Below are 27496 nucleotides of genomic sequence, written 5' to 3' on the forward strand. Positions count from 1 at the left end.
CAAAAAGTTAAAAAAAATAAAAAATAAAAAAAATAAAAGGGTGACAAACTTAAAGTAGAATTTTAAGAGTAGAGAAAAGCATTCCAAGAAGACAAGATTCTTCCTTGATCACTACCTTATTTTTCCTTGTAGTGAGATGTTTTAATGAGTAACAGTGATTTTATGGGGACAGCAATTAAGTAAAACCAATATGAACTTTGAGAGAAACCAAGAAAACTCTTCTCATATTTTGGTATTTCCAGGTGCTACTGCTCAGTTTCCTAACATTGTGGAACAAAAGGAAGTATGAATAAAAATGACCTTATAGATAGATGTGAGGGAAGGCACAGGAAGAGGTTAAATAAAGACTTTAGTTGAAGGTTTCCTTACAAATATTTACTGGGTATCTTGAAACCAGTGCATTCTCATAGGACACCATGCTGAAACAGGTCCTGTGTACAGTATTGTGTTTAATAATGTACCATTGCTATCTTAAAAGTCTTAATTTTATTTTTGCACTTGTGTTTTCTAAGTAAAGTCAAGAAAATAAAGAATATGCTGAGAGAATACAGCTTTGGTTTACATGTGTTTTCATTTCTTGTCACCACCACTCCCCCCACTTTCTGGGAAGAGTTCCTTTGTTCCCTGGTACTCTAATTCCCACCTAGCCTTTCCTTCGCCACTTTGCTCAGTGAATTTTGCCTTTCTTCATTTCAAGTTGGGGCCTGACACAGGCATATGGATAATCAAGAACAGGTGTTTCTTCCCTGTTTTAGAAAAGGGGATGCCATCCTTAGGTGGCAGCTTTGTGACACATTTCAACTTTGTGAGAATGACTCTCTCACCCTTCTTGATTTAGGTAGCAAGCATGTCCCACTATGGAAGATTGCAGTTCCTTGGTATGTTCCCCATTCACTGTGGGTTTGTGTGGCAGGCCTGTGGGAAGAGGATACTTACTTTTCTCTCTATAGATGGGACACAGCATGTCAGGTTGATGGCTGGTAGGAGGAGGATTCTCACCTCCCCAAGCACTTGTGAAGGTTTACACTCACTTGGTATTTATCCTCATGCATATAAAAGTAGCATTAAATAGTACAGAAAAAACACCATGAAGGGATTTCAGTCCTACATAGCAATAGGGATGATGCACGTTTTATTATTCTTCTCAATATAGTCAGTTAACAACCTTGTGCATTCTATGCTTAAAAAACAAAAGAAAGAAAGCCCTGACAAGTAGATTAAAAGCAATAGAGGCCTTAGTACCTGAGGAAATATGTGGCAGTGAATTCTTAGGTTTTCTTTTTGTCTCACATTTCCTAGACTTGTGCCAGAGAGAATGTCAACCTGGAACAACAAACAAGAAACACCAGTGGGCACAGATTTTTTAAAAGTCCTAAAAAAAACTTCTGCTCTCTGTAGCTAAGGGACTAGAAAAAAGACAGCCCAGTGAGACAGAAAAGCTTTGGACGATTATTGCTCTACTTCAAACAAATGCTACAGGAAACAGCTATGGTCCCATACCATTCATGCTGAAAAGGCAGACTGGGGAATCTATACCTCTACCTCCAGCAGACGCTCAACTTCTCACAGCTGAATAAAGTTATAAGCTCCCATGAGCTCAATAGAGCTCAAGGAGGGGACTTGGACTCCATTCCAAACCAGTGGTTGTAAGACACTCCTTCTCCTTCCTCCTGGAATCCTGTCAGAGAAGACCAAGTGACAAGTCAGGAATCTACCCACTGTCCAATGTAATGAATTTCCTCCCTGACACTTTGGTATCAATGAAAGCCATAGAAGAAGGACAAGTTAACTTTCTCCCTCACAGCCAGGTGGTATCAGTATAAGTCTGAACTCCCATCCATGCTAACAGTAAGGAGGTCATCCTCCAATACTACAAGGTAAACAGTAAAGTGGGAACTTGGGCTTTTATCCCCATCCAGCAACAATGAAAAAGTTACCCCATTTCTAACTGTTGTGCCTTTAAAAGATGCCTGCTAGTCTACAGCCATACCACCCTGAACATGCCCAATCTCATCTGATATTAGAAGAGGCCTGCTAAAGTAGAAGGCTTAAATTGATTCAAAATTGTCTAACATAATACCCAAAATATTCAAGAAATAATAAAAAAACACTCATTATACCAAGAACCTGAAAAATCTCAAATTCAACAAGAAAAGATAGACTAACTTATGGCAATTTCACAATGATAGAGATATAAGAATCAGTCTGGGAAGAATTTTAATGTAGCCATCATATAAACTAATAATAAGCAATCATAAGCATGTTTGAAATAAAAGAAAAAATAGAAATAGGAAAGAAAGTTTCAGTAAAGAAATAGAAGACTTAAAGCCTAACCAGATGTGGCATTGGGATGAATCCCCTTAAGCCTCTCCTGTCTGTGGTTAGTATTAGATAGTGCAGGCCTCAGTGGGTAAGGACAAGCAAAACCAATAGCAAAGGGGATCTGAGGATGGGTGGAGAGGACTAGAGAGAGGAAAGGGAAAGGAGAAGAAGAAATGATCAAAATATGACATGCATGTGTAGTAATTCCCCATCATGGATATATTTATTATGCTTTATAAACATATACTCAAAACAATGGAAGATTTAATAAAGAAGAGCCAAGGGCTATAGTGGCTGAGAACTGGGTAAGCCTAACATGGACTCTTTATAACCTTAGTTTAGAAAATATCTGATAACTTTTGAATTATTTCTTTTGCTTCTTTATTGTCTTCCCAACCATTTTGTAAGGATTTTAGGTCCTAAATATTCACATTTCAGTTCTTGATATTCTATAAAACTTGTGGCATAGTGTTAAATACAGGGTTAGTCAAGTGTTCAACGACTACTTGAATTGGTATTATACTGGGCCTAAGGCAGTGCAGGAAACATGGGTGATATCAGAAGATTCTTGAAAATCTTCAGCCAAGTCCTTCTTAGGTGCTAAAATGTAGTTAAGATCCATGTGTTTGGACATAAATGGAGAGAAACAACAATGCATGCCCTATTGGGAAAGGAAAAATCCATATATTTAGTCACATGGACTTTTGTCTCTATGTAGCCTCCAAACAAGATCATTTATGCAGTCACTCCAATGGATAAAACAGGAATCAACTGGATTGGGAGTTTGAAAAAAATAATTTGTGCTATTGTTTCTATCAACATGCTGCATGAGGTGGGACCATAAATATTTTGACAGACCTTTTGCATGTATATTTAAATTGTTTGTAGTATCTTATTTGTCCTTTACTTCTTTTTTAATTTAATAAATTTTTCTACAGCACTTATTGAGTGCTAGGCACTATTTTCAGATTTTTATGAATGTTAATTTATTTGCCCTCAAAACAGTCCTACACAGAATAGGAAATGGAGGCACAAAGAATTTAAGGAAACTGCAACATTTTGTGCAGGTAGTTAAAGGTAGATGTAACATTTAAATCTAGTCAAACTGGCTCCATGATCCCATGCACCCTCTAAGCATTAGTCTTTGTTGTTTCAACATGTACTTGGAAAAGATGCAAGTTATGATGATAGAAATGATCCTGGTTGCTCCGGGAGGCCACGCAGGTGCCTGGGGAGGCAGGCAGGCTGCCAGGTGCCCACTCTGGAAGCCTGCACTGCCAGGGAACACAGGCCCTTCGGGGCCCGGCACACCCTGCCACACAGGCACCTGGGGAGTGAGGCAGGCCACCAGGCTCCCTCTCCGGGAGGCTGTGTGGCTGGGGAGTGTGGGCCCTTCAGAGCCTGGCGCACCCAGCTGCGCAGGTGCCCAGCAGGCAGCAGGCTCCCAGGAAGCGGTGTGGAGACGTGAGCTGGCCCTCGGGCCAGCCACTGCTGAGCAGTCAAGAAATGCCATGCTGCAGAGAAGCGCTGACACAATAGGCCTGCCTAGAGACGTGCATGAACCATCCTGACATGGAGAAACCTCTGGGAAAACATGCCACACAGGGGGGTCGCTCTTGGCCCTGCCCTTGAGAGCCAGAAAGGTCTAGAGTCAGCAGAGGAGCAGCTGATGAACAAGGACTCGGAGAACACAAGAGTACCGATGCCCGACGACTCAGAGGTCAAGCTGACTGGGGATGCAGGAACCATTTGGGAGCTGGAAACCAGGAGGACCTTGCACAATACCTGGGAAGACCCCCTGGAGGCCATTCTTCCCCTAACTGTTCAGGCTGAGGTGGAGGAGTGAGTGGGACTCCGGAGAGGTCTGCACCGAGACTTCATGGATTACATGGGTGCCCAATATTCAGATTCTGAAGAACCGCCTTCATGGAGAAGGTACATGTCTAGGTTACCTGCCTGGGACACTTTGCACCTGATGGTGCTGAGACTGACTAGCAGGCCAAGCCCTCATCCGCATGTTCCTGCCGCTTGTGTTGACAGTTGGGAAGAGGACAATAAGTGGTTGCGAGATCCCAACGCATTGGGAGGCTGGAGAGAACACCCCTCTGCTTTCTTAGACAAGAGGCATTGATAAAGCATACTTCCCTGGATCCCAGTTCAGTAGAGGGACAAACTATTCTTAAAGATAAGCCCCAAATAGTAGAAAAAAGCTACAGAAAATGGCTTTTGCCCCAGATAGCTCACTTGAGATGTTAGTAAGAATTGCCTCCTCAGTATTTTATAGCTGTAAGGAGGAGGAGGAGGGAAGGAGAGAAAACAAAGAGACTGAGAAAAAACAGCTGCCTTTGTTGCAGCACTAGGTGAAACAGACCCTAAGTCTGATTCTTGGGGCCCCAGGAAGAACTTATTGACTACATTCACCTGCTACGGCTGTCAAAAGCCAGGCCACCTCAAGGGGGACTGCCCTAAGAAGACACCTGGGCCATGCCTTGACTGTAAAGGTGACCACTAGAGGTTGGACTGCCCTCTGAAGTGAAAGCCCCAGAACTCAGACCCCTCCCTACCAGTTGGTCCAACAGGAATGAAGGGGCCCAGGGCATACTCTGACTTCTCCCTCTGGCCAGACCCTTATCTTCAAGGAGGAGCCCCGCATAATCACGACTATAGAGGAAAAAGTATACAGGCTATTTCTGGACACTAGTGCTAGTCTCTCCGTCCTTCTTTTCAATCCTGGCCTTCCTTCCATCCATCACACCTCAGTGAAAGGAGTCACTGAGGAGGAGGTAATCCACCACTTTTCACAACCCTTAGGCTGTAACTACTTGTTAGATCTTTCTTGCATATCTTTGTTTTCCTGAGAAACCACTTTGAAGATACCAACATGTATTACAGAAGCCACTGATAATTTCCTACCAATCTGTCCATAACTCTGTAATGTTTCTATTGTTCCTATGCTATTTCATAGATGGATATATGTTTATTACTGTGTTTTCAACAACAACCATTGAGAATAGTCAATGATTATTTAATTGATCACTCATGTAAAACTCTACTTGTTTTCCCTAGAAACCACTTTGAAGAAACTAAAGTATAGTACAACAACCATTGAAAATTTCCTACCATTTTTGTCTGTAACTCACTATTATTGGTCTATTTGTTTTCCTGAAAGACTATCTTGTTTTGTTTTGTTTTTTGGTTTTTCTCTGGTACCGGGAACCGAACTCATGACCTTGCGCTTGCCAGGCAGGCGCTTTGCCACTGAGCTAAATCCCCAGCCCCTCTGAAAGACTATCTTGAAGATACCAATAGGTAAAATACCAACCATTGATATTGTCCTGCCACTTTGTCTGTAAATAGGTAAATCCCCCTATTGCTATGTTATCCTTCTTTTACTCTTTTAAATAAAAAAGGAAGATTGACAGCATAAAAAAAAAAAACAAAAAGAAATGACCCTGGACTGAAACTTGCCCTCCAAACGCTAACCAGCCACATTACATTTGTTCGTTATATAATTGCAGGACTTTTGGACAGAAGCTTGTAATTTTTCTGGAAGGCAATTGCTCTAAACAGATTCAGCCTGTATCTACTCAATGGGTCAAACAAAAATAAATTCAAAAACAAAGCTTCTAGTGACAGAGAAGCTGGGAACTTCTGCATTAGCAAATTAAAAGTGGAATAGAATGCATAAGACTGATATTCTTTGTCCAATACTATCACTACGATGTGGGAACCTTGTTGCTGTTACTAGGCAACTAACAATATTTTCTGCTTTTACTCTCCAATTTGATATAAGTGATTGGGTTAAAAATAGTGTAGTTTCAATAGGGAACATCATTGTATCAGGGATCTTTGCATTCAGAAGAAGAGAAAACCCTGCGTAATGTGCCTTCCTAAAGGGACTTTTATTAGCTCATATGGTGAAATACCTTCAGGCATAACTAGATCAGTAATTCATAAAATCATCATCCATACTCCTCTATTGTACTTCCTCAGAATGCCTTCACCCTTAATCAAATAAGTTCTCTGCTCTTAATGAAAAGATTTCTGTCAGCATCAATTACAGTCACAGCCCTTCTATATCCTATTCTAGTAGGGAAGAAAGGGAGGACTTTTTCAGCATTCCCAAGAAAAGTCATAAAACTCACTCTACTTGGCTGTTTATGAGGCAAGCCTATTTCCCAGGAAAGTCACAGTGGCAAGGCAAAGGATGTGTGATGATTGACGTAGGCCTCTTCCCAGAGCTGGGGGTGGAATGTCACCCAGGATGGTGGAGTAAGGAGTTAGAACTTCACATGAAAATTAGAGAACATTGTCAAAAGTAGAGTGTTTGCTGGGGAGGCAAAAAGCAAATATCTCCCACAACCGTGCCTGGCTAATATATTATTTCTTTGATGTAGAAATTATGCATCCTGATAAAAGAGCACCAGTGTTCATTTATTTAGGCCTGCAAAACTTCTAGGCAAGCATTTACAGAAACACTATTTAACTCCATTATTTGGTAATATACATGGTATTAATTTAGGGTCAGATACCAAAAATAAGATTAAATGAGGCAAGATAGAATGTCAATATTGTTTTGTTTTACATTTGTCTAGTAGCCAGTGATCAATGGAATGCTACTCTGACATAAAGATGGATAAACTTGAGTAATTTGTAGGGAAATGGATGCATCTTGGAACCTTAACATTAAGGGAAATAAATCAGACACACAAGACTAAACTTCTCATGGTTTTATTAACTAATTTATTAATTCTTATATAAGAAATAAAAATTATAAATAAAAAGCAAAATAAAAGATAGATAATAAGATGTAGGGAGAGAAATCTTTCTCAAATGGAAATGGGATCAACAGATGGAGGTAGGGGAAAGGAGAAGAAAGAATGAAAAAAGGAATTAAGATGTGTTAATGTAAATGTACCAATTCCACACAAGGAATGGAAACATTATGTACTGCAAATATGTAATTAAAAAAAAGAGTAAATGGGACATTTAAAAGGAAAACTCTAAACAGTGAGAGGCCCCAGGAATTGGTCTAGTTTAATACTTTAATATGCTGTCCTTTAGGGGTCAGGAAACTTTTTCTGTAAAGCAGTGGATAGCAAACATTTTTGGCTTTATGAGCCATGTGTCGCATAGAACGTTAAGCAAACATAGGTAATATGGAAACAAACGTGTGCAGTTATATTCTAATAAAACTTTACTTATAAAAACAAGCAGTAAGCTAGACTTAACTCACAAATTATAGTTTGTGGTCTCCTTCAGTTGTTGATGGGTAATGATGTACCATGTAGGAGTATGGTCTCTAGTGTTACATGCACATAAATAAATGATTTTGAGTTCTGCCTCTATTGCTTACTAGTTCCATGTCCATGAACAACTTCCTTACCTATTCTAAACTTCAATTTCCTTAACTGTATAATAAGGACGATAATAACAAATATCTAAGGGGATTTCTGTGAGAATTAAAGAGGAAATGCACATAAATCAAAAGACAATGCTGGACATATATTTACTGGTCAATAAGGAGTGGCTGCCATTATTGTAATAGTTAATAATAAGCAAGTCTGTTGGAGAAATTGTAGGAACACCTTGTGAGAGCACTGAGAATGAATAACAGTGAGGTTCACTGTATTTTTTTTTTATTTTAAAGAGAGTAGTCCATGAGAAACAAACAAAAAAATAGAACAGTAGCAGCATACCAGTATTGCGAACATAAACAAATCAAAGCAAGAACATTTAAGGTGATACAGGGTCTTAAGACAAATTAATACAAATTAACAGTGGTTGTTACATTGCATATCGCTATCCTCAACTACATTGCTCAGATTCTCAGATGTAAAAATGAAAGACTGCTCAAACCATTAAAGAGAATAAGAAAATAATTCTTCAATAAAACATTAGAGATAATACAGATTTTCACTAGACAAGATGGTAGGAGTTCACCATTGTAATTCCATTGCATGTTGTTACCTTCAAATCAGTTGCTCAGACCACCAGACACAAGCATGCAAAGTCGATCAGAGCATAAAAAATTGTGAGCATTAACTGTTCATTTCAACACACCATCAGACAACAGCAATACAGTCATCACAGCTATTCATATATATATATGTATATATATATTTATGTTTTGCCTTCCTTCTTTGTTTTTTTCTTCTTTCCCTCATCGGTTCACTGTTGTTTAAAGGATATTCTTTCATTAGAATATGTTCTAATTGCATTTTTAGTGTAATGGATTTTGTGTCATGAATTACAACTCAGGCAATTGTGACCTTCAGGAAAAGGTCTTTGATGACTTATTTTTCAAGGTACTGAAAAAGCCTGAAAAGGTCAAAAGGGTACTGAATATACTTTTTTCTGAAGCATTAGTAATTAAAGAGAAATTTTTATCTTGTTTATTTTGTGTCTACACTTGGTGTTTGGGTAATTAATAGTAATTGTCCTCTGCTAAAGCCTGAGTAGAGCTGCAGGAAGTTTGGAAAAGGCTAACTAGAGGGATTAATAGTCTTAGTGAATAAACACATGAAGTCCCACTAACAAGAGCAAAACGTTTCAACCTTGGAGATCATCCTGAAATAATGTGTAGTATACTGATGAAAGCATTATGTCTTTTGTCAGTGAGACCTGGATATAATACTGGTTGAGTGACCAATTAATTTGTGACTTTGAAAAGTCATTTAAGGACTGTGGATTTACCCGTTTGCACATATGAAATGTGCTTTCCTCGTGAGAATATTATGACAATTATGCACATAATTCACCATCCCCACCCTTTGCACATAGTAAGCATTCACTGATTCTTATTAATATCCTAAGTTTCTAAAATCATGTATGACATGTTCAGCATATCAGTCAGCTCTGTCACCATGACAAAGTATCTAAGGCAATCAATTTAAAAAGAAGAAAAAAAGATTTACTTACTTTGAGTCACAGTTGTAGAAGCTTTAATTTTCATTGTTTGGCCTTGTTGTCTTTGGGCCTATGGCAGGGCAAATGCATCATGGCAGGAATATGTGGCAGAGGATACTGTTTACCTCATGGCATCCAGGGAAACAGGAGAGATATACAGGAAGGGGCTGAAGTCCCAAAATCTCCTTCAAGGACATGCCCTAATGACCTAATTTCCTCCCACTGGGTCCCATCTCTTAAAGGTTCCACTATCTCCCAGTAGTGCTCTATGCTAGTGATCAGGCCATTAATACATGAGATTTGGGGAGATGCTAATGCAAATCATGGCAATAAGCATCAACACAGACCCTTTCATATACTGAAACAATTAAGTTGGGAGAGGAATACCTTTACATTATATAGAGGTGAAAATTCATATAAAATGAAGACTTATTTAAGTAGCAGGTGGTGAATCTATGGTGTCCATTGCCCTGTTGGATGCTACACGCTAAAAACAAGTCAATTTAATAAAAGATTCATGGATGATAGAATTGTCATGGATAACTATGGGAAATATATTTGACAGTTACAAAACTCATGGATAAAATAAAAGAGAACAGGACTATCTTCCCATAAATTCTCCTTGAATTGAGACTGTTGGAGGGGATATTTGCTGAGGTTGTTAGTGTAAGGGCAGTTCTTAATGTAAATTAGTAACTTCTGTCTGCATTAATCAAACTTTTATTTTAACTTTGATTTTTCCCATGATGATGGCAGGTAACAGCCATCAGAAGGCTTGAAATGTTGTCTTTGCCTCCTTACATTCTGCAGTCACTGTAAACATTATTATTCAAAAAGACTCAACAGCTTTGAATGAAGAGTTATGAAAATATGAGGGCTTTTCTTAGGATCCTGACTCAACAAATAAGAGCCTTCTCAATCATATAATGGAGGAAATATAGTTTGAAATGAGTCAAAGAATTTTCTCCAATTTCTTAGAAACACAAGTGAAATTGCAAATTTCAATAAGGCACTGATTTGTTCTATGCTTCCTTTGCAGACTAGAGTATGAGTTTCAACCAATAGTTATTTGAATACAAGTTATTAGAGTGCTATAGGAGGTGTAATTGAATCTGTTAGGGTAATCAGGAAGGTCTGACTTAGAGAATTTCTTGTTTTATTCTCAGAGAACACAAAGTTCTGGCATGCGAAAGATGTGCTTTCAAATTTTAGTTTAGTAACTTACTAGTTGGATGATGGAAGCAGATAAATTAGCTGCTCTGAACTCTCAGTTCCTGCTTTAAATTGAATTTTTAAAATCTACTTCATAAAGATGCAGTGAGCATTAAATGCTAGAAATATATATTACATCTTTTAGTAACATGAAACTTAAATAATTACCACTAACAAATTAAAGCAGTCAGTACAGTGCTTGGAATAAAGTAGGCACTCAACATGATTAGTTTCAAAAGGATAAAGGGTTAATAGGGACAACAGAATGTCCACATAGTCTTCCACTGGGCTACTATAAAGCACAGTTGGTAAATACAGTCATAATTGACTTATTCCTGAACTGGATAGATAAAAAAACCAGAGCCATGTAGTTTAAATACTAAAATCAATGAATAGGATAGAGGATTAAACAGACCAAAGAATTAGAGCCACTACTGAGAAGTAATGCCAGTAATTTAGTGCATGAACGTTCAAAGGTACAGCCACAATCAGTGGCTGACCAACCTGACCTGGGCAATAAAATACATTTACCAAAAGAGTTTGACTGACTTTACTAACTAGTGTAACTAAGTTCTGAAACTTTTGTTTTTAGAATATGGTCAGTAACTCCTGGTCCACGATGATATTAAAGATCCATAACACTATATTCTTTAGAAAACTTTTCTGTTCTATTGGCCCAGTGAGATTTGTTGTTTCATAGCTGGCCAATGAAACAGGCCACAAAAGACAAGGTTTTAAAGAAGTGATGCAAACTTCTAAAGACCTTCCCAAGGCATGTGATATTCGATTTTGCCAAGATTCTAGTAAAAATTCTTTATATTCTAAATGCTGCATTTTGTTCAGTGCATTTTGAGAATAAGTAAGATGAGCTGGATGGAGATGACATTTCAAAATTTAGAAAAACATGATATTACTGTATCATGGATAGAAGTGACAGCAGTGACAGCATGAACCTATGTGTTGTCATCTGGACAAAATGGTGGTGGTAAGAATAAGGCCAGTCACCTACTTTTTTCTCTCCAACAGTGCTTTTCAGTGGCTTATGTCTGCAGTTATGTCATCCATGACAGTATGTCTGACACACGGATCTATGTATTATGGTAAAATGCTTCTTGGTGTGAGGGAAGGTAAGTGTAGCAAGTGAAAACCATAGGTGTTTAACAATTTTATTACAGCTATAGAAAAATGAGAGAAATAAAGTGGTAGGCTGGCTGATGTTGAGGCAAGTTTCCTCAAGAGGCCAATCTTAGGGCTTTCACTATGATTCACATTATGGTAACAAGTTTGCAGCACGACATTCTTATTTTTAGTGTTCAGAAAGGTAATTAGGATGCAAAGGATTGGTGCAATTATAACCCACAGGAAACTGATATGTAAGGCAAACACCATTTTATTCACTTATTATGAGAAACACCTGCCAAATATTCTCAAACATTCACCTCAACTGGTTAGCAAATGTTTTCCTCATAATAACATTTATATAAGAAAGAAACTACAGTGAGATTATTTGCAGACCATGGAGTCAGAACAAAGGGAGATATGTATCAACCTTAATGACTAATGACACAAATTGGGATGACCTGATGGTTCAAGCCCATTGCAGGAGTAGACCTACCTGCCAAATGACTACCAGTAAACATCCCATCTCTGAGGCTAGGGAGATTACTGATGCCCATGCTTCTTTCACTGTCTCCTTTTCTAGACTCGATGTAGATCATTTTCTTGTTAGTAATTCATTTTTTTACTTTATCATGAAATAATTAACTGCTGCCTTTCCAAGGGCATCAGTCATATAGCAGATTTACTTCTCTAAAACTGTAGCTTTGATTGGGCCTAGGGGGTTCCCCAAGCTTTTGTATTTACAGATTACATCTTTGAGTAGGTTACATCTCATCTGTTCTTTGTGGATTCTAATTAGTTTCCCTTTCAGAGAATTTTATGTAGCTATCAGTTCTGAGGACACTCCTTTGTAACTGTTCATCCTAAGTAATGAGTCATTCTAATTGAAGCTGATGGTATGTAGTGGATAGTGTCATTACAATAACATTTTAAAGTGATAAAATGGTTGCTAGTCAGTAAGCAGTAAAGCATTATCATAGATTCCAATTAATATGCTCAGCCTGGCTACTAGGTTGAGTCACACAGGATACAAGAGGCCCTTGATGGAAGTACCTCAGCAAGGGATAAAAGGAATGGGAAGTGAACTGGAGTTCACAGACCTGGACAAATTGTCATTGCTAAGAGGCTATGAAGTCAGAAGAGTTTTTGAGGAAGAAGATAATGTTGCTGCAAGGGGAGTGTCTATACAGAAGTAAGGTGATATAACACTATGAGAGAGCTCACAATGACAAATTATGGCCCTAAAATAAGGAAAGATTGGTGATCAAGTCACCTGAGTGATCCTATTGGCATTCTATGAACATACTGGAGTAAATGAAGAAAGTGACTGGAGACCATTGAGTTAGTCATGTATTTAAAAAGTATTAGTGCAGATAAATCAGGATACCACCAGGTAATCTAAGTCTCTCAAAGCTCAAATAGATCTACGTGTTGGAGGATCTCATACAGTCCCAGTACCACAGTAGAGATTTCTCACCATAACTAGAACATATGCATTGAAGTCTCCTTATTGTGGGAATTTATGGAATAATGTGGATTTATAGCAAGCTATTGATAAAGGAGACTCTGCACATGTAAGTATCATTTAGCACAGTAGTTAATGAGGCACTGATGGGTGAAAAGATGTATTTGTTGGTACTACAGGATAAGAATAGTAAGATCTAGCTGTGTATAAGTGTTGAAAAGTTAGAAGTATTTTCCAGGAAAAATGCCAAAGTACAATGGCACTTTATGTTCTGAAAAGGTCTGATGGCTGCTAAGGAATATGTAATTATTCATCTTCAAGCAAGCCCTTATGGGGGATATATCATCAACAAGAACAGGGACCAGAGGACTGGTAATTAGCAGCAATTTCCCATCCGTTTTGGTTACCCTCAACACTTTAAGGAGTTGATGCCTAGAAGCATCAATTCTTTATATAGAGCTGGTGTGTGACAAGAGCACAACAAAATCAAATTCCCCCGCTTCTTAAATTTTATGCAAGGATGCTGTTAATGTACATGTCCCAAGGTTTTCCCAATGAGATGGTTCAGAAAATTGTCTGCAACTCTGCTTTTCAAATCCTCTATTAGATGAGGGACCCTTGGTGTGTGGTATATAAGCTTAGGGCTCAAAAGCAATGGAAAATCATCCCAGATAGTTACCAAATTGAGGCTCCTACAGTAGGGAATTACTATAGGGCCTGATTCTCAATCCCTAGTAGAGATCTGTTTAACCATATTTCCTATTCAAGGCAGCAAGAATATGATATGAACACAATAATTATGACAGGACATCTTATTCATCTTTCACTAAATATCTTTCAGCGATCATTGTCTTAAACTATTTTGACTTACCAAACATCTCTCCAGATGTACCAAAGATATTCTGGAATCTCAAATAAGATCATTAATAAAGAGGGGGAAATAGCTGGGATTGGTAAAATATAGCTAAAAGTATATGACTTCTAGAAGAGTCCAACAAGTAGTGCTCAAAAAGTCATACAATCTGGTTTATAAATAGCCAGGAGATTCAGTTTGCTAGCAAGAAATCTTTAGATGGCATCAAAATACATAGCTGTGCGGATGGGTGGCAGAGCTGTAGTTCCAGGAAGGTTGGTTTATGTTGAGGTAAGATTCTAGTAAATACATGGAGTACGATCTAGCCTTTAGAAAGTGAATATTAGCACATATGGTAATGCAACTAGTATTTCAGGCAAAGGACCTATGTGGACATGAAACTAAGGTACAGATCAAGAAGTGTGAGTATAAAAGTGATGGACTAATTCATAGGCACACATGACACACATGATTTGGGTTGAATTAAATTCGGCCCAAATCTCATCTATTGGTGAGTATAGTATTCCCAATATACTGCCAAAGCTGTTTTTATTGGCTTAGACTGGCTATAGTTTTGCTTGTAAATTTTCAATAACCTTGAAGAAACTGGTCCCAGGTATAGAAGTGTCTGGGAATTGTTTCCATTATTAGTTGATTGGTGAATGGTCAGCTCCCAGTGAATGAGATCTTGTTGTTTAAATTCCCAGAAGCGCAGGAGTTCATGGCTACCTGTAAAGTGGTATCACAGTTCTCCAGTTGTATTTTAGACTTAGTGCAGGTTGTAAATCAGTAAGGCTAGGGATGAGAGGGGTATAAATTTACAAAGTGACCTTCCCGGCCCCTCTTACTGGTGAGCCGGGTTATTTGTCCATGCTGGGGCTCGAGAACGTTTGGCAAGGCAGTCTCTTGTGAAATGACCAGCCTGGCTGCAGTAGAGGCACAACGGAGATTCCTGTTGGCGGGCTCTTTTAGCTGGGGTGAGAGGCAGCTGGCCTCCCCGAAGCTGTATAGGCTCTTCCTTGGGTGGTGGACCAGTGGATCTGGAGGAGGACTGGTGGTGGTTCAGGAATTCCAACACTGGGAGCTGGTTCTCTGGCTGTAGGAGCTCTGGCTTGTTATTACATTTCTTGTCCAACTGAATGCACTGAATTATCAGGTCTGGGAGATTTTCCATCATAGCTGTGGCACTTTTTTCATCCTGGATGGGGTCAGCCAGTCTCCCATGGATCTTCTCTCTGTGATTTGTTTCATTATAACTCAGACTTTGAGAAGAGAACTGGAAAGTAGTAACATGCTGATGAGAGGTGCTGTCCCCTTTGTCAACCTTAGGGTTCATCAGAGGGTTCATTTCTTGTTTTTTGGGTTCACCAGATGATGGCTGGAAGTCAAGAACACAGTTCTCGTTTTGCTGGTTATACTCAGAGTAGATTCCAAAAGTTTCCATCTGCTGAAATAGGTAGTTGGAAAGAAGCTGGATCTGGGACTCAGCTATATGACTGGGAATCTAAAGATCTGTCAAGTAGATAATCACCTGAACAAGAAACCCTGAATCATTGACAAGGTCACCCTGAAACTGGGAAAAGTGCTCAAGTGGTCAGGGTATGGACATCACTGGTGTGGTCAGAGCAGGCATGATGTTACTTCTCAGAGCAGATTTTTCCTCAGAAAGATGCTGCGTTTGTGGCTGCGGAATCAGATTCTCTTTGAAGAAAAGAAGGATCTACCTGCAAGGTTTGTGGTGATTCTGTGTACTTCTTCATTATATCTCCAGCAATCAGGTGAGGCTGAGTAGAACTGAGTAGTAGTACTAGAGATCAATGGAAAGACTGTGACTTTGTTCTGTGATCAGAAAGCCAGTGTCATTAGCAAGTGCCAAAGCTATAAGCTATGAAAAGTCACTAGTGAATGCTGAGAGCTGATTGGAGAGATGTTCGAAAATGTCTGCTATTCAATGTTGCCTCTTCTTCAAGGAGAATGTCAGTGTTCTGCACAGTCAGAAGAAATATGTTACCTTAGAACACAGAAGATTTGGAATTAAAAAGATATATACAATAGTCACAATAGCATTCTCTCCACCCTCCCTTTTTTGTAATATAGGGGCAATTTGCCCTCATATTAATTATGTTTTTAAATAATTATAATTAATCATGGTTCTAAAGTTCTTTCATCAGAGAGTCAAATAATTTTACAATCCAGAGTCATCTTAGTGATCACCTAGACCAAATTCATAATTTCACAGATGAGTAAACGGAGATATTTCAAAATGTAAGCTGAGAAGAAGCAGCATCTACATCACCATGAAGGTTGTTAGAAATATAGAATCTCACATCCTATCCAAGAACTACTGAATCAGTTTTCATACTTTAATAAGAGGTCCAAAGTGATTAAAATGTGCATTTAGATTTACAAATGTTGCTGTAGAGAGTAATCAGAACTGAAATAATCATACCCTTCAGTGCCCAAGCCTAGCCTGCAGTACTGTGGGAATCTGCTTGCTGTGATGCTAGTTAATCCACTTTTTTTCTGGCTACCTAGTCCCTATATGAGGTTACATTTTGTTGCCATGGAAATAATCAAAATATCACAGGCAAGACGAAGAGGTAAGATTGAGAACTGAACAAACAAGAACTGAAAATTCTTAGAAGTACAAAGATCAAAATGTTCATCGGTTCTCCCTGTGTTGAGAACAAGAATAAAGCCACTAACAAAAGCTAAAAGTAATCACCAAATACATGGCCTATCAACTGAACTATTCTGTATTTCAGTTCCTCTCACTGATCTTCCTTGTGTAGCATACTATTTAAATATATTTATATTATCCAGAGCTGGGTGAAGGAAGCATATCATTGAATTTTTGAAAATATAAGACTTGTTTCTTTAGGTTTTATTTAATGCTCCCTACTTTCTAGATCTATGGAAAAGTATTTGGAGACTAAAATAGTGTAAAATTGGGACCCAGAAACTGATTCATACCATAAAATTAATTAATCAGATGACCTTGAAGAACTCATTTGGGTCTCATTCTCCTTTTTGGTGTGTGTGGAGTGAGTGAAGGTGAGGCAAGGTCCTGCTTTGCAGTTCAGGCTGTGCTTGAACTCACTATGTAGCCTAGGCTAGCCTCCAAATTGCAATGATCCTCCTTTCTCAGCTTCCCAAGTGCTCAGATTATAGGCATGTGCCACCACACCTAGGCTTTCAGTTTCCTTTTCTATCTAAAAAGGGTGACTACCTTGTCTATGCCAAAAGGTTGTTTTATCAGTGTGGTGACAGATAAATTCTCTGAATGTCAAGATAGTCAGAGATTTGCCTCCAAAATTGCTCCAAGTGCAGCTGAGCAATGCCCAGTAGTGAGGCTCTATCCTTATCACATATTGCCAAATTAGAAAAATACAGTCATACTCTCCTTGCTTCCTTCCTTTCCATATTTCACCCTACTAGTCAACTGATCTACCTTCCAGATATTTTTTATTTCCCAAGTGTCCATTCATGAGTTCTTCTCCACCAATTCAGCAGTAATCAGATAGTCAGATATTAGCTGATAAGGGTTAATGATTGGCTCTTTTCAGTACATTTACTTTTTATTTAAGTTTTAATGTGTGTAAGAATTAAACCAATCCCAAATCCTAGCAAGTTGAACAACAGGTATAGAGTAGAACCTGTAAATCTCTACTTCAGCAAACTGGTCACTTGATTTTGGGTGTAGATGATCCCTGCAGGAAAGGCTATATCTCAAAGAATAAAGCCATATTAGTAGTAACACAGAGAACTAGAGCAGGGAGGGGATACAGTTGCAAGAGATTGGTCCTCAGATGATGTAGAATGGATGGTTCCTAATTCTACTTTTGTCTAAAGTTCACAAAGGATCCACACTGTCCTTCATGACTGCTCATCACTCTCAAGCAGCAGAATGCAAGAGTTAAGCATTATGTTCTACAGTTAAACTGACTTTTCCAAATCCTGACTTCAACAAAAGCTGTGTCACTCTGGGCAAATTATTTCACCTCTTTAAGAATCAGCTTCTAAACTTTAAAATGAAGATGCTTATAATACCTACCTCATAATATTTGTGATGATTAAATGAAAAGAGATTAACACCACATCATGCAATGGCAAGTGCTCCATAAATGTTATTTGTCATTATTCCAGGTCTGTTATCTGTTATGTCCATTTTAGAATTTCAAAATTTATATTTTTTTAGATTTTAGAAGGGTTGAACACAGACCATTACTGTTTATTATATAGTACTTTCAGAAGTGCTTGGGGAAGCATCCTATAATTAAGCCACTAACATTTCTGCAAAAAGTTTGAATACACATACTAAAAAGGATAAACAGTAAATTCATGTCAAGTCAGGTCAAGCATTGCTGCCAATTGAGATTTGGCAATAAATTAATAAAAGGAACTGCCATTTTTATAGAGCTTTTTGATTTCAGAATCAAAATGAAGAATTGTGGACATCTAGCAAATTCTTTTTTTGATTCAAATGGTGTCATTTTCCTTTCCTGTCCTTGCCTTGTGCCCTTTCCTTCTAATCCCAGGAGTTCCAGATCCATCTTAGGGTCTTCTGTTTATTTCCAGAATTATGTATTCAAGGTGGCATGATATTTAATTTTCCTAATTATGTAGCACTGGTGAAACATTTGCTAAAATTATGAGCATTAGTCCAAATGCAAATCATACAACAGCCCTGTTGTCAATGGCAATTAATTAATCTGTCAAAGAAAATATACCTTGCCTTATCATTTTGGGAATTGCTCTCATTTTAGAGGTCAGTGACATTCTACTGGATTGCCCTCAGAAGATTCTGGAGCACAGCCTACCAGTCTGGAGAATCTCACCTTGAATAAATGACAAAGAGACAGAAATGGAATGCCAAACACATAGACTTGGAAGATCAGACTGATGAGCTTGGACAAGGTCTGATACAAAACTGCAAACATTGAATCATTTACTTAAGAGCAATCTGTTTCAAAAACAACAACAAACAACAACAACAACAACAACAAATTGGTTTGGTAAAGTATTGAATGCCATTTTGGTGTTTTTGCTCACTTTGGCTCATGATCATGGTTAAAAGTTTCCCTAGGCATAAAATTGCATTCTGCATTTCTCTGAGATTGTATTTGCAAGGTCCTTGCTACAGTTTGCATCTGGAATGCTCCTCAAAGACTCATGTATTAAATATTTAGTCCTCAACTTCGCATTACTGGTGAAAACTCTTAATTAGTGGAGCCTAGTTGGAGGGCCTATGTCATAGAGGTGACCCTTCAAAGGAGATTTTAGGACTACAGCCCCTACTCTCTCTTTTTGCTTCTCAGCTTCCATGAGATGAGCGGCTTTTTCCCTGCTATGATGTACTGCCTCACCAAAGGCCCAAAAGCAGCAGGACCAAACAACCATGGATTGAATCTATCAAATTGTGAGCAAAATAAACCTTTCCTCTTTCAAGTTGATAAATTCAGGTATTTTATTGCAGTAACAGAAAGCTGGGCAACACAAGCCTGCAGTACTCTGTTGCTTATAAGAGACCTTTGAGACCTTTGCGACCTTATGCATTAATTTCAAGGTATTCCTTTTTGAAACAATTTTTTTCAATTTTTAAAAGTTTGGATTCCAAGATATTTGTAACTCATTGGAAGAGGAGCCTTGACCTGTTAAACATTTTGCCCTTCAGCTTCAGACTTCTAAGGATAACTGTGGCCCCAGAATCTTAATGGGGACATAAATAGCCTTCCAGGGTAACTAGAAGGGCACAGTATTTAAACTGATCTGGACAGCTGAATGTGAGTCTGTCTATGCCACCATCCAGACTGACAACCTTGGGCAAGTCACTCTATCTCCCTAGACCTCAGTTTTTGTTATAGGTACAGTGAAAGGATTTGGTCAGCACACATCAGAAAATTTGATTCAAGATAGCTAGTGAGAAACTCAGGAATAAAATTTCTCCCCAGTTATATTGACATAAGTGTTCTTTAGATTTTACTTTGGGAATACTGGGAACTGGCCACACAGAGCTCCAACATTTATCAGAAAGTTTCAAATTTCAGGGTAGATTAGAATGCCCTGGGAGTTTACATAAAGATTCCACTATTTCCCCATTAGAGAGTGAGACTCAACGATTTTGTGATGAAACCCTGTAATCAGCATTTTAGACAAAATCTGCAGATGATGCTGATGAAGAAGTTTCTTCAACAATACTTCCAAGGAATTCTAGGTTAAGTATTCTCAAAAGGCCCTTTCTGTTTTAGTGCTATCGATATTTTTCAAAGTAGAAAGTATTTAGCTGGAAAAGCAGCCCTTGAAGTGCACGATATGTAGATTACTTTTTTCCAAGGTTCAGTTTGAGGCTCCAAGGTACCCCTAAACAGTGGACTGGTGCAGAGTTGGTTTGAACATGTCACATTTAGTTGGCTTGAAGGCAAGAGAGAGGGTAACAATTGAGCTGATCCTGTTTTGTAACGCAGTGCTCCTTCCTGGAAGGTATGTATTACTCTGATCTTCACTCTGCTTGTGAATGATGTAGAAAAGCTGTCCACACATTTCTATATCAAAAAATAGAGCAGCGCAGCTGAAGTCATTTTAGCTGTTGCAATGACTCAGACTTCAGACTTTCCTTTACTCTTCAGTCTTCCTACTGGATCAGTGGGACCCATGGCTTATGAACTTACAAGTATCATAAATATTAGGTCACAGTTCCCTAGTTTACCTTCCCAACATGTCTAACTTTTTTAGAGCCAAACTTGGTAGTTACAATGAGTTACAAATAATATCTTGGAATCTGAACTTTTAAAACTTAAAAAAAATTGTTTCAAAAAAGAATGCCTTGAAATTAATGCATAAGGTCGCAAAGGTCTCAAAGGTCTTTTATAAGCAACAGAGTACTGCAGGCTTGTGTTGCCCAGCTTTCTGTTACTGCAGTAAAATACCTGAATTTATCAACTTGAAAGAGGAAAGGTTTATTTTGCTCACAATTTGGTAGATTCAATCCATGGTTGTTTGGTCCTGCTGCTTTTGGGCCTTTGGTGAGGCAGTACATCATAGCAGGGAAAAAGCCGCTCATCTCATGGAAGCTGAGAAGCAAAAAGAGAGAGTAGGGGCTGTAGTCCTAAAATCTCCTTTGAAGGGTCACCCTCCATGACATAGGACCTCCAACTAAGCTCTACTAATTAAGACTTTCCACCAGTAATGCCAAGAAGAAATTACCACAGACAGTTAAGAGATAAATGCTAGCAAAAATATTAAAATTGAAGACTCATGGCAGATATTTTCAGGCTTTGGGGCGACTTTAAGTTAAACATCCAGGTCCAGGGATATAGCTCAGCCGCCCAAGCACCTGTATGGCAAGCACAAGGTCCTGACTTCAATTCCTGGTACAAAAAAAAGAAAAAAATGTTCAACATCCAAATGGATCTAAGGATAGGAGTTTTATTTACTAAAACAACACCCATTGATGTTGGAGGAAACCAAGAAAATTCATCCTTGGTTCCTGTCTTTGAGGAGCTTGCACTTTCTTTTAAATGGTCTTGATCAGTTTGGTCAACTGAAGTCTTATTTTTCTCTCATGTCTTGCTCTATCAGCATTCCTCTTCTATGGGTTTCACGGTCTATGCTTATGAAGATTTAAATCTCAAAAACTACTTTCATATTCATTGTTTAACTCCATCTGGACTCTAGTTTTGCTGTTTTCCAAGTCATAAAACCAAGGAAAGGAGCAAGAGGGAAGCTTGGCACATACGTCACTGTCTCCCAAAGACTCTTTTTGTAGAATATGTTTTCAGAGAGCCTAGGAGGAAGCTATCTAAAGATGTAATTGAGGGGATAGATATGGATATGGGACTAATGTTTCTATGAAGTAAGTTCTGAGTTCTATATCATTGGATAAGCAGAGCTAGAATACCACCTTGGTGGGGATTTAGGGTAGAGAACTCCAAGAATCAGGTAAGAGAGAGGCAGCATAAAAATGATGTAGTGATATTAATCACATGGATTCTATAACTTGCCTAAGAACGGTTAAAATGTGTGTGATAAACTAGCTTTTCATTATGTGCAATCTAGAATTGTAGGGGGCAATGAATCTTAGCATATTATTTTGGATAAAATAGTTTTGGTAAAAGCCTACATGGTGCCTTGGGAAGCCTCCCGGGACAGTGTATGAGCTAATCCCCAGATCAACACTGCCCAGGAATGTCTCCCCAAGATAAGGGGGTGCCTGGGCCTAGTTAACCCTCCATGACCCTGCCTGGGCAGTTCCGTCTCCTGGCCCTAGGTAAACATTGTAACCATAAAGGAAATGTATGGTTATCTAAATGGGGACATATAAAACAGAGTACAGAAAGTATATATCAGTGTGGTTGGGCTCATGACCGGAGCCTGACCCAGTTACATGGCACAAGGAAAACAACATGTGGCCAGGGCTACAACATTCCTTTCTGTTACCATGGAAACCAAAAATGTATATAACCTGGGAACAAAGACAGGTCCACGCCCACTTCCCGGACTTGCAAGTCGGGATGAGAGGTGACCTGTCTAAATTAAAAACTTTGTCTGTTCTGTTTGGTCTCTTGCGGAATACAGCCCAAATTTTTGCCATAACAGAATATGACCCAGATTCACAGCCTACCTGAACCTTACTCCCTGTGCACCTACTCCACAGCCCCTCTTCCTAGAGAAGATGTAGTAACTCCGCTACAGCAGACCATATTTATCAGTTTGAAGGCTTAGTTTGGTTTCTCTTTTTCTTCCTAATATTCTCATCATTTCAAACAGTACATGTGGTTTCAAATAAACAATTTGGGGAAGAGTGGAAATAATTCTGATCTGCAGATCCCAAGTAGTCATAAAATGAGCCCTCTAAATTTGAAATGGAAGGTCTTCTCCTGCACGTGTGCTCCCTGCTGTCTCTTTCATCTTATATTCATTAAATGCAATTCACTTAGTACTGAATACCACTTGCATCTGATGAGCTGATAGAGCCTAGCCTACTGAGATTAAACATTTTTTAGCTTTGCCAGGTCTCTGTGGTTTTTGGGCAAACTGTGAACCTGGTCAAGGTAGAAGAAGCTTAATTTAAGTACTTTAGTATATATCACGCTTTTTAATTGCAAGAAGCATATTTTCTGATTAAAGTTTCAACTTTACAAATAAAGAAGTGAAGCTTAAGAAATGGAAATGATTAGAATCATGCTTATGGTCATCTGTGATAAGGTCTAATCTCAAGCCCTTCCTAGTTGTCTATCTTCTCTAAACCTTGATGAGGAGGGAGCAAGTAATAGAGGAATTATATACCTTACAATGTCTTCAATAACTGGTACTATGTTGTAATTCCATAAGTGACAACATATTAAACATATGCAGAACATTTTATGGACTCTGTGTATTTTCCAACTGTTTCATTTATCTTTCAATAAACTGTGAGGTAAATAAGGCATGTACTCAACATTCCCTTGAAATGGTAAAGAAACAGACATCTGAGGTTATATAATTATTTAGTATTAGATTTGAATCTAGAATCTTCAATATTTCCATCTAACACTACAATTTTCTGAAAGTGAAACAGTGGGGAAAATATTAGGCTTTGAAATTTGATGGATTTTGGATTAAAATCCTAGTATGAATTCAAAACCCAAGCTATGAGTCCTTGGGCAATTTCTGTCTCTGAGCCTTATTTTCCACATCTGTAAAATCTGTCTTGCAAAAAATGCGTGTGTTTATGTAAAGTTGAGACAACACCATACAGTGGTACTTCAGTTCAAGAGCATTCTTGTTTGGAAACAATTCAGTTTTCAAAGAGAAATGTTTGGAAAATTGTTGTTTTGTTTGCAAACTCTGTATCAGGTGACAAACACTACTGTGTCCATCTTTTCCACACAAACACAAACACTGCCACATTTTCCAAAATCATAGAACAAATTAAATTCATGAAAAACATGCTACTGTGTGTGTAAATTTCCTGGCATTGAATAGACATCAGTTAGTAGAAACCACTGATTATATTTCTGCAGATGCTTCAAGATTGCTGAAAAAACTAGCTCCAGTTTCCATCTGGGTATACATGTTGCTGTTGAAAAAGTGGCTCTAGTCAAATCTCTTGGTATGGAGCAAGTAGCTTAAACTAACTCAGTAAACATTATCTGCCGTAGTACTTTCTCCTTGCAATAACCCCATCACTTTTAGTAATTATGATATGCTTATTTTTCCTTTTAGACGGTGAGTTACATAGAGATAAAAATTATCGTATTTCATTTATGAATTCCCAGGGCCTAACATCTTTCCTTAGATATTTATAAAAGTACTCAATAATTCTTTCTTGAATTTATGGCATCAGCCCAGGGCAGCCATCATTCAAAGTAGATATTAGCAGAGGTGTTGTTGCTGTTTTCCATTCTTCATTCTGTATGTATCTCTTATTCTCCCCTAATGTGCCTTGAAAACCAAGCCCTGCCCCAGTGCACCTCTGTAAGCTCTCATAGTAAAAATTCATGAATTAGCCAGATAGGCAAAGAATTGTGGCAGTGGGACCAAACAGGAGACAAATGTCCCAGCCCTGGACTTACTTGAGTGATGTGAGCCAAAACAGGAAGAAGAACCCTTGGATACTTTTGAAAATATATTTTATTCAGATGAATCGACAATTTAGTGTGCAGCATCTCTCCCTCTTAGAAGAGTGTGATATTAGTTCAGGCTCTAGGTTAGGATTATCTGGACAAGAAAATAAAGAATATTCATTTTGGAAAGAAAATAAATGCTAAATCCAGACAAGAGCTATTAAAAGATATGTTGTTTTCCAAAACCTTTAAGTAAATATGGGGGAATTATTTACTTGTCATGCTTTGTACCTTATGCATAACTGGGCCAAAAACTTGGGCAGTGAGGGTGTTTCTAGGGGTGTGAAAAGATGAAGTAGAAAGGGTTGGAATTCTCTAGCGGATCAAGCAGCAACAGCGGTAGCAGCAGCAGCAGCAAGGATCCTAGCAGTTACTGCTAGAGCTCTCCCTTGTCATTTGCTGAAATTCTTTACACCTGACTCTGAGATATGCAGAGGGTAGTAAAGCTTTGTTTGGGCTCTACCAGTTGCTGGTTATGTAACATCAGGCAAGTTAAACAATTTAAGCGTCATTTTCTTTATTCATAAGCCAGTAATATCCACCACAGAAACTTGATCATTTCATCTAATTAATATCTAGTGAGTATCTACTTTGTCCCAGAGACTGTATTGGCCACTAGGAAATAGCAATAACCATGGACATTCTTGAGATATTTGAGTAGTGCATACAAACTACTTATCTGAATGTCTGGCTCATAATACCCATTTAATAAGTAGTAGGTATTGTTTTAGTAGTCTGAGAGAAAAAGATGTAATATTTATTAGCCCACGTTCTTCAATTAGACCTAAATCAGTTCTAGTTTAGAATATTAACTGTATATATTGGTCATGAGAAATTATTAGGTCCTTAAAATTGAGCATTTTTTAAATTTCATATATCTAATTTTCCACATCTGTAAACTAATAATGATCATAAATTTTACATAAGCTCTGGAGGATCCAAGTTTTCTTTACTCTAAGAGTACAATTCAGGATTGGAAACAGGTCTAGGTGAACCAAAACTAGAAAGCCTTTCAAAGAAAATGTCTCTTTTAAAAATTAAGTTTATCGGTGCAATTTAGATATACAATGATCACAATCATCATAGGCAATTAATACCTGTACACAACATATTTTAGTGCTTCTTTTTCCCATTCCCTTGCCCTCTCTTCAATCCCTTTTCCCCTCCTTATTTACAAAGCTGTTTTTGAGCGGCTTGAAATTTGAGTAGAGCATAAAGGAAAATAAGTGGCAGAACTATGAGAAGAGACAATAAGCAGTGACATACAAAGACAGACACTGCAGAGAAAGACACTTTGTAGGTGACGAGAAAGACACTTTATAAGTGACAAGAAAAGAGCTCTCTTATTTATGTTCATCACAGGTGGGAAGTCAGTGTCACTGTACTACAGCCTTCGCTTATAACATACAGCACGCTCCTTTGTAATGTCCTTCTATCCTGAGCCCAAGATTTCAGCAAGGCCATTGTGTACTTCTCTCATCTTGTTAGTACGTCATATTTCCAAGGGTGCTTATCTTTCTCTACTTTCATTTGTTTTTATCTCTGATGACCTTTGTACTCTTCAAGATGCTCCTATAAGGAGAAAGGCATATTATGGGATATAACTCTCTAATGAAAGATAGCTAGTTTTAAATACATATGCTTTATCAAGGGTACAATTACATATATGATAATAAAATTCACCTACTTGAATTGTATGGTTAATGAGTTCTGACAGATAATATATGTCTGTGTCAGCATCACCACAAAATGTTTTCTATGGAATATTTTCATTAGAATTCTTTTGGCTTCAATTGTTTGCTATTGTTGGTATGTCTTTGCAATGCATAATATTTATATATATCTTGGAGAATTTGTACATATATGTATCTCTTTTTGATCATATTTATTTCCTCTTCTCTCTACACTCTCCTCACCCTCCTTCCCCAGATCTCAGTCCCATATTCACAAAGTCTACCTCCCAGTTTCCTATCATCTGTTTTTTTTTAATTTTGCCCTTCAAATTATTTATATTGTTGGTTTCTCATATGAGATAAAAAATAAAACATTTTCCTTCGTATCTGATTTATTTCATTTAGCATTATGATCTCAAGATCCATCTATTTTCCTGCATATAATTCAAATTCTTTCTTATTTATGACTGACCAGTACTCCATTATGTATATTTCAAAATTTCCTTTTCATCATGCTCCAAATTCTGTCATGTTATTTTTCAGTCAATTTCTCCATTTCTGGCCTGAGACAACCACTTTTTATGTGTATACATGTCTATATAGATTTGCCTTTTTTGAGTATTTAATATAAATAGGGTCATGGAATATGTGGCCTTGTGTGTCTGGCTACTTTCACTTCATCCATGCTTCATGATTCAACTATGCTATGCCATGTCTCAGTATATCATTTCTTTTTATTGTCAGAAATACTCCATTGTTTTGATACACCATATTTTTTATCTTTTTGATGGACATTTGGGTTATTTCCAGTTTGAGACCATTACAAATAAAGCTGCTATGAACATTTTTATACACCTCTGTGTACATACATATATTTTTGCAAATTTGTTGAGGTATAATTGACATATTAAATTATATATTTTTAAAGTGTACAACATGATATTGTTTTGGAGATTTTGTTTTATTTTATTCAGTGTCTCATGATATTCATCAGACTGGCCTCAAACTTGTGATCCTCCTGGCTCAGCCTTCCAAGTAGATGTGATTACAGCCATGCACCACCAGTTCTGGTTTCAACATGATGCTTTGATATACTACAAATACATTGTGACATGAATACCATAATCATTTCTCTCAAGTACCTAAGAGTGGGCCATGTGGTAAGACAATGTTTAACTTTATACAATAGAAATGATCTTTATTTAACAACTTACTTGTTTAATGACTATTCAAACTTACAATCAAGGTATAATGTTCAGATTTACAACCCACTGCTCTGACTTATGACTTATCTTTTTGTTATTGTACAATTCTGTGATCTTGTTTATAAAGCTTCAAT

General features: G+C 37.9%; 1 protein-coding gene across 1 annotated transcript in view; it reads right to left on the minus strand.

The window, feature by feature from the left end:
- Positions 1–8462: 8462 nt before the first annotated feature.
- Zcchc16 (zinc finger, CCHC domain containing 16) overlaps positions 8463–27496 on the minus strand; it is a 93832-nt gene continuing 74798 nt past the window's right edge. The window contains 2 exon segments of the mRNA XM_013504514.1: positions 8463–15583; positions 15585–15891. Of these exon segments, the coding sequence (XP_013359968.1) occupies positions 14725–15583; positions 15585–15640 (915 nt within the window). The 5' untranslated portion in view covers positions 15641–15891 and the 3' untranslated portion in view covers positions 8463–14724.

The sequence above is a fragment of the Chinchilla lanigera genome, unplaced genomic scaffold (assembly GCF_000276665.1).
Source record: "Chinchilla lanigera isolate Chin_1 unplaced genomic scaffold, ChiLan1.0 scaffold00089, whole genome shotgun sequence".
NCBI lineage: Eukaryota > Metazoa > Chordata > Mammalia > Rodentia > Chinchillidae > Chinchilla > Chinchilla lanigera.